This window comes from Amblyomma mixtum, chromosome 3 (genome assembly GCF_055824585.1).
Source record: "Amblyomma mixtum isolate Tamu chromosome 3, ASM5582458v1, whole genome shotgun sequence".
Taxonomy (NCBI): domain Eukaryota; kingdom Metazoa; phylum Arthropoda; class Arachnida; order Ixodida; family Ixodidae; genus Amblyomma; species Amblyomma mixtum.
In genome coordinates this window covers 171187082-171206068 of record NC_143014.1, presented here as the reverse complement: position 1 = coordinate 171206068, position 18987 = coordinate 171187082, and the positions used below count along the sequence as shown (strand labels likewise).

Sequence of the window (18987 nt, the reverse complement as noted above, 5' to 3'; positions counted from 1 at the left end):
AGCGCTGGTGTCACCGCCGTGGAGTCATCCTCACTTATGACTGGTGTTTTCACTTTTGTCTCACTGTCGTGCTCAAATTGGAATGCACAAGATGCGTTTACTATTTTTCTCCCAAATCTGCGCCCCTGGCTCTAACGCCTAGTGCAGCTGAATGTTAGTTTCCAAAAAGTGAGCGGAAGAGCACAAACGGGACAACATTCGCTGATGATAATTATTTTGTTCTAACCTGATTTGTACTGGCCTGATTTGTAACCTGAAGTCTATGTTCGCAGCTAGATTTCGTTAGTTTTCGCCTGCGTGGCGACGCCTTGGAAGCTAGGTGGCGTTCCCCCTCATAGAACCACCATTCTGTTCCCGTAGTGGTTCCTCATTATGAGTGCAGCCAGGATGCCGAGACGTCGAGTAGCTACTAGCAGCAGTATTCCTGCCGGGGTCCACTGCAGCGCGTGCAAGATGGCTCAGTCTCTCCTCGACTGCTGAAGGCAGCGCGACGCAAAGCAGCGTCCTTGTCATCAGTATCAGTAGGTCGCCCCCGCTGCCTGAGAAGATTCTTCAGAACCTGCAAAGAGAACAGCGCCGATGATGGCAGCATGCGCTCCGTGAGACAACGCGTAAGTCTTCTTTTGTTGTTTCTTTATTCGTGGACTTAGGCGCACGGTGATCAAACGTCATGACAAGGCGTTTGATTTCCGAGCGCCTCCCCAGTCAACAACGCTGTGTTTGCTCTTGTCGCGGTTACTGCATGAGAGCCAGGCTTGGAACATCGCAAGGGGACGGAGGACGAATAGTATGGTTAGCAAGCTAACTCGCGAACTTAAGACTGTTAGAGCAACGTGTCCGCAGAATTTTATTGATATCTGAAACGCGCTTAGTGTTCGGACCGAATCAATTTCGAAGCCGTTTGCTATATCGCTGTTATCACACATTCTGTTTCTGTGCGAGTGATTCTTGTGGAATTCTAACATGGTGGTTGTTATCTAATCGATTCATTGGTATTTTTAGGTCTCAGTGTAACACAATGAACAGTGAAGCGCGGCGTTGTTGAGACCTCTGAACCTCGGCCGCGCATTTCAAGTGCATTATGGCTTGACGGTTTAGTCTCTCTAGAAACTTGCCCACGGCGAAATGAAAATTGGACCGGTACATTGCAACAATACTTTCCGTCCATTTTATTCTGTCCCATCACACGCCACGCAGAAGCTCTGATTGCACAAACAGTGAGTGTTCCGGTGGTTGAGCCACTAGCGCTGAGAAAAAAACGAATATAATTTAGATAGAATCATCGCTCGATGCCTGCCTTGTTTTCTGAGGTTCTGGGCGAGAACACTTTGCCGCTCTGACACCAGAGAAAATTCCTCTTGCGATTTCTGAGCCAGCCTGACCCTTACTTATCGCAAGGTTCAAAATATTGCATTTGCTGCTGCTCTAATGTTCCTGATAGAAACGTTATGCTGACATTTGTTTGAGATCAGCGCATGCAAGAGCTGCAAAACGTGTGGTCGAAAGCCGGTTTACAGTTTGCGACAGGCTCAGAACAAACAAAAAAGAATTACCGTCAGCGATTTAGCCTCAGTTGATTTTTAAGGCTGGTTTGCCACATTGGATACAATTGCATACCCAGTGCTGCGAAATCTCCAAATCAAGGCTAGAACATTCCGAGTTTAGCCCGCTGTTTTTCGAGAGTGAATACGGAGCAATACGCTATTGTGCGAAACGGTTGCGGCTAAGTAGCCCAGTTGCTGTGGCAAAATTTATCCGCCGCCAATTGTCTTGAGGGAGTTCTTTTAAGTCTTAGCAATCATCGGTGTTTATACTGAGCTTTTTGTATTTGGTTCCATACAATTGAGCTGCGTTACTTTGTTAGGTAGCTTTTTTATTTTGTACGGTATGCGTGAGGTGTACGGTATCGCACCTCACGCATGCTGATTGCTCATCATTTCACCATCAGCCTGACTACGCCCACTGCAGGCCAAAGGCCTCTCCCATGTCTCTTCAATTAGCCCTGTCCTCTGCCTGCTGCGGCCACCGTATGCCCGCTAACTGCTTAATCTCATCCGCCCACCAAACTTCCTGCCGACCCCTGCTACGCTTGCCTTCCCCTGGAATTCACTCGGTTTCTGCTAAGCTTGCCGTATCAATAGATCACCGCCACAGAAGATATGGCGCTGCAGGCTATGCAATTATTTGTGCGTGCGCAGTACGTGAAAGCACTAAACGCTTTCGACCTTCATGACCATCAGCACTTCCACGAGTGAAAGTGCTCGAGCAGTGCGAAACTGCAGTGCTAACAAACTGCGAAACGGGATAGAGGAGTGCAATTTTGTACACTCAGCTTCCGCAACTGTCGGATCTACCGGGGCACTGTCTTGCTAGGTCGGTTGGGGCTCTTGCAGCGCGTGTCCAGCCGCTCAATGAGCGAGGAATTCAGAACAAGGCAGTGGGAGCTCACTGTTTAACAGCTGTGTCATCTTCGTTGAAGAGCTAGCGTACCGCATTGCAGCCAACTTGGGGTGACTGGGCTTCCACGAGCTTCCTCTCTTCTAAAAACTGACATAACTGACCTCTAACGACGACAAAACTCCATGCAGCTGTTAGTGAGGCCGGGAAAGAGGGCGTCGAACAAATTTCAGCTGCACGCCGCTCATAGTATACAAGCACGGCAGGCCACCGGACGTCGTCGTTCTTTTCGCAGCTTTACCCCGATCTTCTAAGCATCCGAGTACCCACATGCTCCTCCCACCTCTCGCACGAACCGAGTTTCTTGTTTCTTCAACAGCGTTTCCTTCGTTGTTCGTGTAAGCCGCCAGTTGTCCCAGCGGAGTGAAGCCTGGAAACGCGAGAGGTTAATTACGCCCTGGGCTTTACTTGGTTCACGAGGCCTGATGCTGACGTTGAGTAGCTCCAGCGCGAGCCATTAGAGAGCCTCGCGCAGCTTCCGACGCGAAGCTCGCCTCCTCCTGACATAACGCGAGTCGCGAAGGGGCCTTCCTCGCGATGTCGCTGCCTTTCCCATATTAATTCAGGGAAGGCGTCGTTTGTCACGAATGTCTCTGCGCTCGTAGCCTCGTTTCTTGTAGTTGTTGCGCCTCTCGGCGCCCAGGTCCGTTCGGCGCTCTCTTGCCCGCCCTGTCCGTAAGGGCTTTGCAGCGCGCCGCCGCCGCCGGTGACGGTCCCAGCGCTTGTCAACGGCCGCGCGATCTTCCTCGTCTGCATTATTTTTTCCCCACCCGCGGCCCGCGTATAGTCTTGCCGCCGTCGCCTTAGCCGTGGCACTGTTCCAGGAGCCCACGGTACTACTCCCGGCGGCTGCCTGATTCTGGCCGAGATGAGTCAGCGACAAGAAGTGGATGCTCCCTCTTCTGATTCACTAGCACGCGACAGCCTTTCGAAACAACAGCCGCTCCAGTATTAGTCACCACGAGTAACGGCGTGAGACCAAATAAATAAAATAGAACTGCGTAGAACTGATCCGGAAGCAAGTCACAGGGATTTCGGCGCGCCACTGCAGATTTTCCTGTGGACTTTTTCGGGCTAAGTGCGTGAAAGGGAATGCTGCTTCCATCTTGTTCTACAACGACCCGGACAATGTGGGAGGCTAAGCGGAAACATCGCTTCGGGACTGATGACAGCTGCGAGTTTCATGCCACTTAAAGGCGATGCGTAGAAGAGAATACAGGTAGTCACCGGCATGTCATGAAGAACTCAGGAAAACTTCCATTTTTGCTGATGTTTTTTTTTTTTTCAGTGAGGTGCTTAAATACGATTTAGGCGAAAGCTTAAATAAAGCGTTAAAAAGTGCTCTACACCCGTGGCGCTCCAAGCCGTGTCTGGCTGGGTCTGAGTAATTCGAGGGAGTTCTTGCAGTTGCTATGAAGTCAGACATCTTGTATCAGCTCATTGAGTGCCGAAGCAACACTATAGGCTGTGGGCACTCTGTACTGAAGGACTCCGGATTAATTTCCACCACTTGAAACTTCCAGACGTGCAGCAGAAGCGCAGTACACGCGTGGTTTTGTATTCCGAAACCTTTCAGTTCCACTGCAGCGGCCGGGAACGAGCCCGCAAACACATGTCCAGTAGCCTATCACCTTGTAGGTGCGAAATATCAGACCGGGTCCGTCAACTTACATGATGCTTTTTTTGCATGGGTGCCTGTGTGTGCAATATTTTGTAATTTTTTTGTGCAATGCTTAGAAAAATTATCATGACATTACAATGATTCACAATGCTTGATTCTGTCATTACGTCTCTACGTGCTGGCTACCGTTTCGGAGAACATATAAGAAACAAACTTTTGAAAGGCAATTCAGATGCAACCATTTTTATGACAGATTGCGTCCGTGGTGACTTGCTAAGGAACGGTGATCAATGTAAGCGCATCTCAATGACGAAAGCGAAATGCTGTGACCGATAGCCGCTTGCTGCAGTCGCCTTTACAGAACTGTCATAACTTCAAGCCACTAGCAGGAAGTTCTCTCTTCTTGGGCGTGATTCTTGCTATTCCTACGATTACAATATAAGGAACTGCTGCGTGGCCAATCGAATTATATGAGAATATTGTTTTCTCAGCAGATTACTCAGAATGCTGGAAATCTGCAGCAACTGCCTTCAAAGATCTCGTGTATTTGTACGGTGAGGTTTCCGAACGTTCTTTGCTGATATCCGTGACTGTGACTGTGGTGTCAATGGGTGCGACGAACGTAGCTGATTCGATTTCTGGTGGCCACCAATAGTCCAACATGATTTTATTCTTTAACCTTGCTTCTATTGTTTCCTTTGGTCTGAAAGTCAGTTGGTACGCAAAACGTGGCAATAATGACGTCGATTAGTATTAGACATTGTAAACCGCAGGCTCACTGTAGGAATTTCTAAGATTGCAAGGCGAAAAAGTAGTGGACGCCTTTTTAATTAGGTTGGTTGGTTTAGTCGCTTTGGGACGTTAAACCCCATAAACCAACCAACCAACCTTTGTAATTAATTTCGAAGAAATCTGTTATCTGCATCAAATGGAGTGCGGCATTTTCGGCTGTTTTCTAGAATTAGACATCATACTGCAGCCTAAATATGTTCTGCCAACATAAGGTTGGTTTATTGGTTTATTGGGGTTTAACCTCCCAAAGCAAGTCAGGCTATGAGGGACGCCGTAGTGGAGGGCTCCAGAAATTTCGACCACCTGGGGTTCTTTAACGTGCACTGACATCGCACAGTACACGGGCCTCAAGAATTTCGCCTCCATCGAAATTCAGCCGCCGCGGCCGGAATCGAACCCGCGTCTTTCGGACCAGCAGCCGAGCGCCGTAACCACTGAGCCACCGCGGCGGGGCCTGCCAACATAAGGTTTCTACCATTGTTACAAAGGAAAGATAGCACAGAGCGCCTGTCCTTTTCCGAAGTGACACGAGTACACCTTCAACACGTGCACACGAAACAAAAGGTATCTGCACGCGGACGGGGTGCCGATTCAAGTGCCGGCTGCAGTAATGGTAATGGGGGCACGGTTTTCTGAAGTTTTGCAAGGCGGACAAAGAAAGGAACTTTTTCAGGCGTGGTTCTACTATTATTTGTCAAGCTTCGTTATATTTCGACTTAAGTCTTCGGTTCACATCACAAAACTGACTGTCCTCGTAGGAAACCAACTGCATTGTTATTTGACAGTGTGCTGAGAGAGAGAGAGAGCGGTGGAAGTGGCTTAATTCATTATTTATCACAGTCGAGCGTGCAGTCCATGCACACTCCGATGTGGCGCGTCCCACCCACTAAAGGCATCATACCGGAGGTGCTGAAGGCCGAACACTGCGCCCAAATGCGGATACTTAGCTACGGCTCATCGATGACCAATCAATTTTGCATCCCCGTTCCTGCCATAGACAGAGCACCTCCGGACTTTTTTAGAGGAGGAAGCAACCCACTGTAGTAGAATGGAAAGTTGGGCGAGTTGGTATACGTTCATTTTTGGGTGGAAAAAACAGCGCGAAAGGGACGGAAGACAAAGACGAAGGAAACCACACGGACGAGCGCTGACTCACAACTATTTTTTTTTTCAGAAAAAACAGACATTTATAGTTAAAAAGTCACATGACCTGACGTCACTCGCGCACATGCCCAGACTAACAACAGTCTAAGAACTACATCATGAGTCAAGATTAAAACCTTACAACGCGATTTCAGAACACTGTGATTAACCGAAAAAACACGAGACAGCCAGAAACAAAAAAAAAAAACAGACAAAGCCACTAAAAAACAAAGCACAAATCACGTGTTGTCAAGAAATGCGACCTCTTTATCGACCATCAATAAGGAAGGCTGACTGACGCATTCACCCCGTCTTTTCCGAATATGATATGCCTCAATGAGCTCCCTTGTCGTCTTATCTCTATGGCGGAATAAAATACGTGTGTGCGCGACTAAAGGTCTGCATACTTTTTTATTTTCAAGCTTGCAAGCTTTGCAGTGCTCTTTTAGATGCGAATAGTTTGAATCTGATAGTGAACGAAGATGCTCCCTAAGTCGAATATTTATACATCGGCCGGTCTGTCCTATATTCCTCTTTCATGTAAAAGAGTATATATAGGACAGACCGGCCGATGTATAAATATTCGACTTAGGGAGCATCTTCGTTCACTATCAGATTCAAACTATTCGCATCTAAAAGAGCACTGCAAAGCTTGCAAGCTTGAAAATAAAAAAGTATGCAGACCTTTAGTCGCGCACACACGTATTTTATTCCGCCATAGAGATAAGACGACAAGGGAGCTCATTGAGGCATATCATATTCGGAAAAGACGGGGTGAATGCGTCATTCAGCCTTCCTTATTGATGGTCGATAAAGAGGTCGCATTTCTTGACAACACGTGATTTGTGCTTTGTTTTTTAGTGGCTTTGTCTGTTTTTTTTTTTTTGTTTCTGGCTGTCTCGTGTTTTTTCGGTTAATCACAGTGTTCTGAAATCGCGTTGTAAGGTTTTAATCTTGACTCATGATGTAGTTCTTAGACTGTTGTTAGTCTGGGCATGTGCGCGAGTGACGTCAGATCATGTGACTTTTTAACTATAAATGTCTGTTTTTTCTGAATAATAAAAAAAATTAGTTGTGAGTCAGCGCTCGTCCGTGTGGTTTCCTTTATCTTTGTCTTCCGTCCGTTTCGCGCTGTTTTTTCCACCCAAAATGGAGGAAGCAACCGGCTGATTCACAGGTAGTTTAGGCAAAATGGGGAAATGTTATAAATGGCCTCGGGCTAGGAAGCGCACGAGCTGTTAAGCCGTTCGCCAACAGTAGCGCCAGGATCTTGTAATGCTCTCCTCCTGGCAACAAAACTTCCTGCTTTGTGCGCCGCCTACAGAGACCGCGCTTCGGCGCACATCGGTTGGAGGGCACAGCCTTCTAGATGGACAGACCTTCATCATTCAACGCAAACTAGGTGTCAGTGATCACCAACTTCTTATTCTGCATAACACGTGGAAAAAACAGCGCGAAAGAAAGTAGATAGTGCCTGTATTCCATTCTGGTCTTAACTTAATCGGATGGGGCTCTTTCATGGCAGAACAGCAGCTTGCTGTCCTGCAATCGACGCTAGCGCCTCTTATAGTGGCTGGTTCTGTCTCCATCAAGCTTACCTACTTTACTGCCACCATATTGCTTGCTGGTCTGCTTTTTTTATGTAGCGCTACCGACCGCTTCCTGGGCGTCGCCTTATTCTGCACTAAGCTGCTGTGCGACCCTCCCGTAGGTACGGTGGATTGGTAGCGCCAGGTACAAATAGCAGCCCAGCCTTAATTATGCCGACAATCAGGTTCGAAAGGTCTATATAAAATTCCCTGGGAAGTTTTGTGAATACTAAAGCTATAAATGGAACCTGTTATTGCGAACAAACTGAAAATCGCATCCGAATTTTGGGGCTCTTAAGAGGCTCGTTCGGCACTTGGATTTTGTCATGCTATGCTGTTATCAGCACGTTGCGCCTCAGGAGTCCTCTTGAGCAGCCGAGCGTCCAGTGCGTCTTGCCATGCGTTCACGACAATTGCCGCTGGGACAATAGTTTTTATATCGGGATATCTGTAGCAAAGCCATCTATTGTTACCCTGGAGGTGTGGAATCCACACCCGATATATCGTGCGCAGGGGGGCTCTCGATGGCTCTGATATCGTGGAAGAGAACAGGCAGAACAGCGCCCTTCATTCAAAGCTGAGAGGTAAGCTCTACTGAAAAGTGGAATGTGTTGACCCCTACAGTTCAGTGTGTGCATCGTTCTGTGCACTGAGGCCAGCTTTAATTCTTGGGTACATTCGAGCTCAACTAAAGGAAAAATCCTGACTCCGGTACAGAGTGGGTAATCCTTGAAAGCAACGCGTGACAAATTGAAAACAGAGGTTTCTGGGGCGGCGACGGCGCTTTGAAATAAAAAAAAAAGACAAATTTTCCTGTGTATCGAATTGTTGCTGAAAATAGCAGGGTCTGAGAAAATCTCCATTAACGCGAGTTTGAATTCTCGCTTAAGGAAATAAGGTGTGTGACAGGGGAGCGGATGCCGCTGTCCTATCCGTATGCTTATTGACATGTTTAAACGCTTGGCAATGCTTATTGACTCATTCCGGACCACAGTAGTGAACGACAGTAAGATCTCTCGGCAGAAGACGCCTCAGCGTGCATTGGGTGCCATAAGGGTTTTATTCAGTCACCTTACGCTTAGGCGCCAATCACTGCACGCAGAGCGAATGCCGATTCTGAGTGTATACTAGTGTACATTAGACAATCGAGGCTCCGTGCGATCCATGAGCGAGTTCTGATAACCTTGATATTCTAGGTTGTTTGTAATATATTCTACGCCATTCGATGATCCTCCGAAAGACGTCCATTAGTATCTTTTTTCCGTGAATAAGAGTCCGAAGTTTATGTATTTCCAATAGAAAACTGGGGCCTGCCTGTGGTGCAAGGAACTGTACCGTTTATTTCATTCCAGATCAGCGAAGGACAGTGGCTCTTTTGCAAACGTCCTGCCGATAGAGCGCCTGCATTTCGACGCAAGTCAGCTAGCTCAGCTCGAGCCTCTTGCAGACGAGGACCTCGTAGTCGTTGAAGCTGAGCTCCTGGTCGTCCTTCGCCACGTAGAGGGTCCTGTGGCTGGGGTGCACCTTTCCGACAAGCACGCCGTCATCGGTCTGGACGCGACCGATGAAGAGGGGCTCGTTGTCGGCTGCGCGACCGCCATGCACGGCTCCGTACGGCAGGTCTCCATCGGCGGCAGGCACCCAGGCCATTTTGTCGGGGGTCTCGGTCGCCAAGCACTGTACGAACGATTGGAACGTGCGCATGTTAGCTGCACCATCACCGAGGACGGGTCCTAAATGCGTGGATGTCTGGGAGGGTTAGTGATTGCTGCTCTTGAACATCAATTCTGCGATTCAGGTAATACCCCACTGGTAGGGGTGAACTTGTACTGAAGCAACGTCAGTATTTCATAGACACTGGGTGGCCCACACAATCGCATGTGCTTAGTGTCAAGCGCCAGCTTAACGGTTGATGAAAACAAAATGTAGCGCGGGATTTAGGTTCTGTGCACGCCTGTTGCGTTCATTCTTATAGTCTTTCAAATCTTACAATATTGAAACAGTCGCCTCACAAATAAAAGTGATGTCGAAAAAAGTTGAACAAATTTTCCTGCCCTTCCCAAGTTATTCGTTCTTATGTGAACTGCCTTCGTTTGATTACTTTCATTCTCCCTCTTTGGACAATAAAAAAGTGCAAATAATACTACCCGACTTAGCTGTTTACGCTGTTCTAGTCATGTCGAGCAAAGGATCAGCTATATACCGAAGCAACTCGGTAGTTGACGAGTGATGAGCGAAGTTTTAAACCACGTTCTCACGCCTGGGTTTTTCTTTTCTGGCAATAAATAACGAAGGCACACCTGGTACTCAGCGTGCGCGTGCGCAGCGCCGCTCCAGCTGACGTAGCAGCAGGAGTTGTCAGGCTGCGCCCAGCCGATGAGCGTCTCGCCTTCGTGCACAGCGCGTGCGACGTACACGTCCCGGCCGTTCAGGGTGCCCGCGCTAAGAGCGTGGTATGGCAGCCGGTTCTCGAAGCACGTCACCCATTCGCAGCAGCACTGGTACTTGGTCACTGCGTCGCGAAGAAGCGGACAGAGTGAGGTTCCCGCCACGCATGTACAAACACCACATACGGGAAGATACGACGCAGAAGCCGCAACAATCACTGACCAAAAGTGCCTCTTCTCGTAGCTTGCCTACCTTTATCATCTTTCATAGCCCGTGGTTTGGTTTGGTTTATGGAGTTTAACGTCCCAAAGCGACTCAGGCTATGAGAGACGCCGTAGTGAAGGGCTCCGGAAATTTCGGCCACCTGGGTTCTTTAACGTGCACTGACATCGCACAGTGTGCACGGGTCTCTAGAATATCTCCTCCAAAGAAATTCTAGCCGCCGCGGCCGGGATCGGACCCACGTCTTTTGGGTCAGCAGCCGAGCACCATAACCACTGAGCCACCGCGGCGGCCATAGCCCGTGGTATACTTCCCTTCTTCTGTTTTCTTTCTGTACATTCCGTATATGCGATCTCAGCGGCTTTCATTTCAGGTTGCCTTCGCATTGAAAATTCCACACGCAGTCACTTCACGAGTGAGTTGATTCACATCGCCTAATGTCACCCCGAATTAACTAATATCAAATTACCTCACCACCTTGAACCCAGTTTTCTTTTGACAACGACGTAATTAAATTACGATGAAAGCCCGCAGCTGAGTGTTCACCAAGGAAGGCATTAAAGCTGCAGTGAAGCCTGTAGCTTGTTTTTAAGCCGTTAACATTCGTCACGGGTTTCTCTCTTGCAGAATCAAAAGTAAACCTCATTCGCAGTCCCTTACTGAGTTATCAAAAAGCACTGAAACATTCCCGACAAAATAATTTATTCATGAAAACGGCTCTGGCGTAACCACAACGACCAACTTCCAAGAAAAACTATCGGTAAAGCCTGCTGGTGTTTCAGAACACTTTGGGGAAATATAAAAACGCCTCTAAGACGTATCGTTGAGCTCAGTTCGCTGACCTAACGCTACAATCACAGGCGCAAACGTTATGCTATTTCTATGAGTGGCATGTCCAATATGCATCTTCAATGGGTTCAGTGCATATTGAAGATACCACAAGCACAGGTAATATGGCTGTCATGTTATCGAAGTGTTCTGCTGGCCGGAAAAAAATCTCCAGAAGTGTCTTCCCTCCGAGTAGTGGAGCATGTTTCGAAATTAGAAAGCAACAACCAAAATACGCACATGGGTTTTATCAACAAAACGTGTGCAGTCTTGAAACCGCCTTTTTTTTCTTTTCCAATATTTTCAAGCTCCGATGAATGACACACTTTCCATGCGATCCCCGAGTTAACAGGTCTCTGAGCTTTGGCTTGCGCAGAAGTAACTTTTTTCCCTTCATCCGTACGTGCTCCAGCACCGCGTACGTGGCTGCTTTGAGCAAATGAAAGTACAAAGCACGCAGTTCATTGCACGGACATTCTTCGTTCTACGAAGCAGCTCGGCAGGTCCTGTCGCGTTCGTCAGAAGTCTTGCTGAAGCGTCTCAGCCTAGCATCACACTTCATGCCCACAAACATCTTACATTTCACCTTGCGCCGAAGTACGTCAAGTACCAGGAAAGCTAGTAGTTCAGCTTGGGAACACACATTTTAACTCATTTTTGGACAACCACGTTTACAATCTGCAGAAAAATGCGGCGATAAACCGCCGATTGAAATTTTATCACCTGTTCCCAAAAAGCCACACCAGTGAAACACTGCAGGAATTCAGTGTACTTAGACCCTTATTGAGTCATTTTCAAAATGGAACAGGTCCTATCAAGGTATCAGCTCGTTAAGCTTCCTTTCGTTGTCAAAGCTGTCGACTGCTTGAGACATACCTGAGTAGTCGGCGTCAGCCATGGTCACAGCGGGCGGTGTCTTCGGCGGGAGATCACAACAGCTTGCCTGCCTCGGAATTGGTAGCTGACGGGCAGAAACCTCACAGCATATATAGGCATAAGGGATCTCGGGCAAGGAGGTCCTTGTTGAAGGTGGGCAAGGCACTTGAGCAAGCGTACGTGCGCACTTGCCCACGGCGCACACCGTGGAGGAGCGAGTGAGAGAAAGCGAGGGAATGAGGTGTTATTCAGTCTGGTCTTCCAAGGCAGTGTCCGATAAGCCCATTCGCGGCAAAGTACAAACGCGCCTGATAAGAGCCACCGTAGAGAGGCCTCAAAGAGGCGAGCGGAGATAGATATGCACAAGCGTATATCACTGCATATACCGAGATGACCCGAGTCTTAATGCATCGATCTAACAATATCAGAAAAGTTCCCGCCGACCACTTGGGGAACAATCCTGAATCTTGATTTGAAACTGCCGCGTTGTATTGTCTGAAGCTCTTGGGATCTCTGCTACTCCTAAAATGATCTGCAATTCTGCCTTATCCGCTCTGGTTTCAACAGACAACAAAGGAACCTCTCGCTCCTACCCTGCAACACCCTTATTGTTTATTTTTTGTGAATTCTAGGTTTGCTATTGCCATTTGCGGGTGTAAGATTAATTGGTTTGCTTTTGCTTGTTTTTATTCGCTCGTGTGTTTGTTTATTTGCTTGTTCTTACATATACTACAAGCTTGTTTTGAGGCTCTTCATTTGACTGCGAAATAAATTAAAATGGGCGCACATGTAGACTAAGGCTAAATATATTACAGAGTTATTTAATCAAAAGAAATAACAGTCGGTGCAGGTCATATCAGTTTGTGTGATCTGTAAGGGAGGAAGCATGTAAAATCATGGACAATGACCTTCAAACAGCCGAACCAACGTAAGCTGATAATTAACTTTTGCAAATGAAGCCGGCTTTTGGAAATATGGCTTTCCAAATATTCGTTTGGCATTCTCCTTTCTTTAGCTTCACAAATGAAGCAACTCTTCGCCACGGAGACGGCTCCCATCATCCATGCTGTGCTAGCGCATAGTTGCGCAGCGTACAGATTACGAGTTACGCGGGCACCTGGAAGAGAAGGAAGCGCTACTTACATAGAGCGCCAAGTTTGCCGGCTCTCAGTCAATGAGGTGCGGACCTGAGCTGTGCTCAAAAGCCGCGGCTTTGCCACGAAGAAATTGTTGTCCCGACTTGGAGCTGACGTCTCATTTCTTCTCATTTATTTACTCTTAGGGAATCGGCATTAGAAAGAGGAGTGGATGTGAAAAAAAATGAAGTAGACACGTATACTGGGCTGATTAACGAAGATGATCAGAGACAGCAGACTTGAAGGCGCAGAGAGCGATGATGGACACGACGGAGGTAAGAAGGTGGTTCCAGTATGTGCTAGTCTTTGGGGCGAAAAATTCGGAACAAAGTTGTTTTGTAGTTTGTTTCGCCAAATTTGTCTCTGCGCGGGATAAGACTTAAGTAGGGGTACTAAAAAGCTAGTGTTTTAGGCTTTCATTAGTGAGGTTAATTTAGTGAAAAAGGCATAAACCAGAAACACATAGGCGTAATGAAAGTTGGGGAGGAGCAAAGCGAATTTAGATAGATTCGAGGGTTTGCAGAAAATGTTTAACGTCAGGATCCCGAACAGAAGAGGCGTACACTAGTTTCAGGCGCACAAGAAGCTTATATAAAATAAGTTTTAAGGACACAGGAGCAAGGGAAAAGTTACAGCGAGGGAGACCAAGCATACGAGTAGCATTATTAGCAAAAATGACAGAGAGACAATGAAATTCTATAAACGTGCGAAAGCATAATTGCATGAAGTTGGCTTAAGTCTTGTTACTTTACTGTTGGCTTTGTAATGTTGGCTTATCATGATATTTTTCATGTCGCAAATGATCGGGTTTTAACGTAGTTAAACCGAGTAGGACGAGCGAAAGCAATTCCGGCAACACCGCCCCAAAGGCAGCCACATGAAACGACATGGCACGAGCAGCGCTCGTCCATCGCCGCCGCGCAGTTCTTCGCTTGATTCCTACACCGATGGCTTTCGCGCGTCAGGAGCGGGGACGGCGGAGCTCGCCTGCGACGCGGTGTAGGCGGGAGTATCGACCAAGCGGGGGCGCTGGGAGTGTAAGCGATGATATGGGATGGCAACACCGTCGGCAATGATGGCACCGTATGTATGGCACCGTACTGCGCCTAAGATCGACGTTGGAAAGCCTGCTTGATCCAACTTCCGAACCTGGGTTTGAAGTTCGAAGTTTGAAGTTGGGTTTGAACCCAGGCTCTGAAGTTGGAACAAGCAGGCTTTCCAACGTCGATCTTATGCGCAGTAGCAGAAGCTTTGCTGAGAAAAGTGAAGAAAGACTGTAGTAAAAAACGCAATGAAGATGAGGTCACCAAACCCAAAAGTAGACCGGTTTTCATCCCGTACACCCATAAGGTGGCGCACAATTTGAAGCATGTGGCAACAAAATACAAGGTTCCTGTGGTTTTTTCCGCCACAAAAAAAAACTGGCTGCCTTGTGCATTAAAACTGATCCGAACACGGCAAACAAAACTGAATGTAAGAAGAAATACGCACCTCCGTTTGTTAAATGTGCCGTGGGAGTCGTCTATCAGATTCCTCTCACGTGCGGAAAGAAGTACATCTGCCAAAACCGGCCGCTGTATTAACGACCGATTAGCAGAACATAATCGGGATTTACAAAATGGTACTGGTTCACATTTGCCCCATCACTGTAAAGCCTGCGGTGAAGAAAGATTAAGTGTGCAGCAAGGCTGAAAGAAACGAAGGTTTTAAACAGAAGTAAGGACCAGACAGCCCGTGAACAGTTGGAGGCTTTCTACATCAGAAGTTACTGTTGTGATTGTGTTAGTACTCCATCAATTACCATATATAAGAATGAAACTGCTTTTTTTAGATACACGGGAGTGAGACACCTGAGTGGCTCACCTGTCTTTTTTTTTTCAATTTTTTTCAATTTTTGTACAACCCGCGCGCGCACCTGTGGTTCTTGCTAACCCTCCTGAACGCTTGCCTTATATTCATTCGCATTCGCGGTGAATAAACAGTTGGAAGTTGCGCCTGTCACGTCTCACTTGCTGTGTGTTGTCTTTTTCGGCGCTACAACCCTTTCCTAGAAACATGCACCAACTAGCCCCCCAACAAGTATTACCCATCAACACTCACCAGAGTCCCGCTCAAAGCGGATGCGGTGGCACTGTTGTTCGCTGCTTTTCTACTATATTTAATGCAAACTTCGCACGATGTGGAGAGGACGCCACGCTCTATCACATCATTTGCGGATGTCGGGATAGCCCGATAAAACCTCAGTTTACAAATCCGTCAGTCGAGCAGTGTGAATAGTTTCTGACCCGCTCAGACCCGCAAGACCAGGTCATGTTAATTGAGCAATCCGAAGCAACGACAAGCTCCACTGGGATCTTGGACATAGGACCACCCATCGCTCAAGATCCTGTCCGATAACCCCTTCCACCTTCGGGTGAAATAAAGTTTTATCTCTCCCTCTCGAAGTGGCATTGGAAAATAGTACACACAAAGATCCATGCAACCTAGGCAATGTGCGAGAACTCGGGCGTGTTCAGCGAACGCGATCGAGTTGTGCTCCGTCTGACCTTCTCCGACGTAGACTACACGAACTCCTTCTTTTTCGAAATTCAACAGGTCAGCACTTCTACGTGCTGCCAACTCAACGTTTGTAAGACCGTCAGTTGTGTTCGTTGCATATTCAGTCACATTATATGGTCTCGGTATTCAGCCTGAGCATCTTTCGTCGGTGCCACAACATTCACCTCGAACGGAGGCGTCTTCAGGAAGCATTGGCAACGGTGGGAAACCTGAGGCAACCGAAGAGTTCTGGTTTTATTTCTCCGTGCAACGGCAGTCATCATCAGAAACACCGTGTCTAAGAACGAGACTTGTACTCCAGGCTGTTTCGGCAGGGTCAAGAAATAACTTTCAACGTAGCGATGACGTCCTCCAATATGCTTCCACAATTAAAGATACCATACTGCAATTTGAAAATTTCCTTATCGAAGTTCTTTGTCATAACCGTACACGTATACAGTTACGAACAACGTGAAATGTAACGTACTGGCGGCTACCTTGTGATTAACGCTTTGCAGCAACCTTATATGCAGCGATACGGATTACCAAACAGGCGGCAACCCTACAGGGAACCATCGACTGGAAGCTATATGACCAACTTTTCGGTGAACGGGCAGGCTTGCACTTTTGTCTCGTTACGACCGTCTCACACATGCACGGAGGTCAGTTTGACCTTAAAAATGGCTTCATTTGTCGGGGCGATAGCTCATTGAAACATAAAATCAAAAACGCCATTTCAAGAGAATTTCTGCCGAGCAGGAAGCAGTGGAAAATAGATCCCTTTCACAATCTCGCGATGCGTGCGAAAGGACAATTTCGAGAGGGTGTGAGAGAACCACGTATAAAGAACGCGAGCACAGTTTGTTGCTACTCGTCAAGCTTTTCTCTCCGTGGCTTGGACGCCAAGCGTAGGCGGTGAAGCGACGATGCACCCGCTCGCGACGAGCTGAAATGGCCCAGATGAGGAAAGGTTGAGCCTTGTGTCACTCGCACGGCGGTAGCGTTCGATCAAGTATTTTACAGCAAGGGGAGCCTGTGCGCATCGCCAGAGAAAGATGGATGGGGCGCATGAAGATGCTTTCCAAGAATAGCGCAAGAAATGTTAACGGAGACGTTACTGGCAACATTCCGCGAACATTATTAACTTTAACTATGCTGACTAACATTCCACGCGCTTACTGTCATGAGACGCTAAGTTACCGCTTTCTTGGAACGCGCCTAGAGGCAAAGTTCAGTTTGTTTCACTTTACAGTTCGTTTTGACTGATGTTTGTTAAAGCCTGTCAAGCTTAAGCTTTGTACTGCTGCTTTGCGAAAAATAAAGGCATAGCTCAATCAGCTGCTTTGTGAAAAATAAGAACGAGCCAAAGCGCGAGCAAAGAATTTTTGTCTTAGGCCTTTTCCCCTGAAAGGGTTTTTAAGCTTATTATTACATTACAGGGTGGGTAATATTGGGCTGCAAACAGAACGCTCTCAATTCATTTCCACCAACTGGTATTAGCGCTGAAATCTCGCCAAATGAGCGTCTGATAGCCGCCCGTCTCAATCAAAATTTAGCGGCTGCCACCCCAGCAGTGTGCGGTACTTGCGACCTTAATTGTACTCAGCAACAGAACATTGTACCCACACAGTCACTGTGGTTGGTTAACACAGAAGAAATTTCAAAGTATGTGTGATTTAAATCTTGGCGAGTTGGTAAATGACAGCACAGTTAACGGGAGCAGCGCAAGGTGCAGATAACGCACAAAGAACACAGTCTATCATAGCAAGGAGCGCCTCACTGGCATTTGGCTGCGCGCTGTAGTAAGTACGAGCTGACCTCGCGGTTTCAGGACAAGTGAGTGGTTTACATACACCAAGGGTGCGATTGAAAGACGATTAGATTAGCCAGCCATATGTCGTGCTGCGTGAGAAAGCGTTTGCCTATCTCGACTGGCATGTTAAGCGATGTTTTATACCTTTTTTTTTTCATTTTCTTTTCGTGGCACCTGGTGTGCGCAGTTATCAATTGTTTAATGTTTTTTTTTTATTTCCTTTTTTTAACCACGCAGTTGCGTGCCAGCGCTTTTGGTGTGTTTTTTTTTTTCTTCACGCCTTTTCTAGCGGGTGCTCTTCCCATTAACTGTCCTGACAATCATGAACGCCACAGGCGAGCTACGGATAGTAATAACTAACCTGTATAGAGTTAGGAAAACACATGACAGTTAACAGTAAGTGACATCACCATTTGTTGCCAAAAAGGCATAAGTGGGGGGAATTATTTCCAGCCTCGCGGCCCAGCCTCCTGGTAATGTTGCCAGCTGATGAGGCATGCTCCTTCCGACTCACCTTCAAATATTTCAGGCGAGTGGCTCACGTGACTGTTTCGAAATAAAATTATTCCCGTACACTTGCATCCCGTAGACTTCTATGGCTTATAGCCCCGTATTTACTGGCATAATGCACACACTTTTTTTTTCCGAAAAATCTCCAAAAATTTTCAGTGTGCGTTCATTACGTGGGGCAAAATATTTTAAAATTTTTAAACTGTATGAGCGGAACAAAATTAGACTGGTGGATTAAATACTTAATCTGGTGTGACTCACCTTCGAAATAATACAAAACACACTCTTCACCACGGTTTCCGTGCTCGAGAATTTAAACCCGCGCGCATATAGCGCGCGTAGCGGCCCATAATGCTTTCTAAGCAGGAAACAGAATTCACTTTGGTGCAACTCACTGCATTAGAAACGCAAAGCCCAACCGCAACAAGTGCTTCAATCCTTGATGTGCCAGACCGAACCGAGAAACCCTTTGCGACCAGACGTGGTTTCGATTCGTTTCTTGTTCCTGAGTTGTTGTTTCGTTTCTGGGTTCCTTGCGGAACACTCTTATTGGCTCGTCGTCCTGTAAGATGATATACTGCAGTCTTGACATTCGCATATTGTGCAGTCCTTCGGGCATTCCAAAAAGGACGCTTGATAGCATTCACTAACATCAGCAGCAGACTGCGCGCGTAAAGAAGGGGGTGCGATTATTACTAAGCGGGGCAAAAAGATTGCACTTTTTGACAGCCATGTATGGGGTGCGTTAATTATGCGAGCGCGTTCATTACGTGAGCAGATACGGTAATACCCATGCTGCACAAACACATTCAATGGACATTTGAGTCGAATGGCATTCGGACCCGACGGAGTTCTGTGGTGCTCCAAGACGATTTTCCAAGGCAGTCGGAAGCTTCAGCATTCACTCGCCATGTCGCACTGGCGCTGCTACCGTGAAGACTGGTTTGGTAACTTTAGTTGAAGCTTTGCTCCGCAATAAAATCGTTAACGATAATAAAAGGTTGTTACGGGTGTCATTTCACGTATTTTTGTTGTTACTACACGAGAGTTATGGTTGAAAGTGTGGCAGTGAGC

The 18987-nt window shown here is 47.2% G+C and overlaps 1 protein-coding gene and 1 pseudogene across 2 annotated transcripts in view; one reads left to right on the top strand and one right to left on the bottom strand.

Annotated features, from left to right (window-relative positions):
- The window catches only part of LOC149352696 (uncharacterized), a 42456-nt pseudogene that overhangs the window by 1677 nt on the left and 21792 nt on the right, over positions 1-18987 (top strand). Inside the window, exon 3 of the transcript XR_016289328.1 lies at positions 383-611. The product of XR_016289328.1 is annotated as an uncharacterized LOC149352696 (transcript). The remainder of the gene's footprint in view (positions 1-382; positions 612-18987) is intronic.
- LOC149352698 (pfs47 receptor-like) lies at positions 8918-12184 on the bottom strand. Its single transcript, XM_089581923.1, has 3 exons — positions 11917-12184; positions 9903-10114; positions 8918-9279 (listed from the first exon to the last, which is right to left on the bottom strand). Exons 1-3 carry the CDS (start codon positions 11936-11938, stop codon positions 9025-9027), a joined length of 489 nt encoding a protein of 162 aa, XP_089438049.1. The 5' UTR covers positions 11939-12184; the 3' UTR covers positions 8918-9024.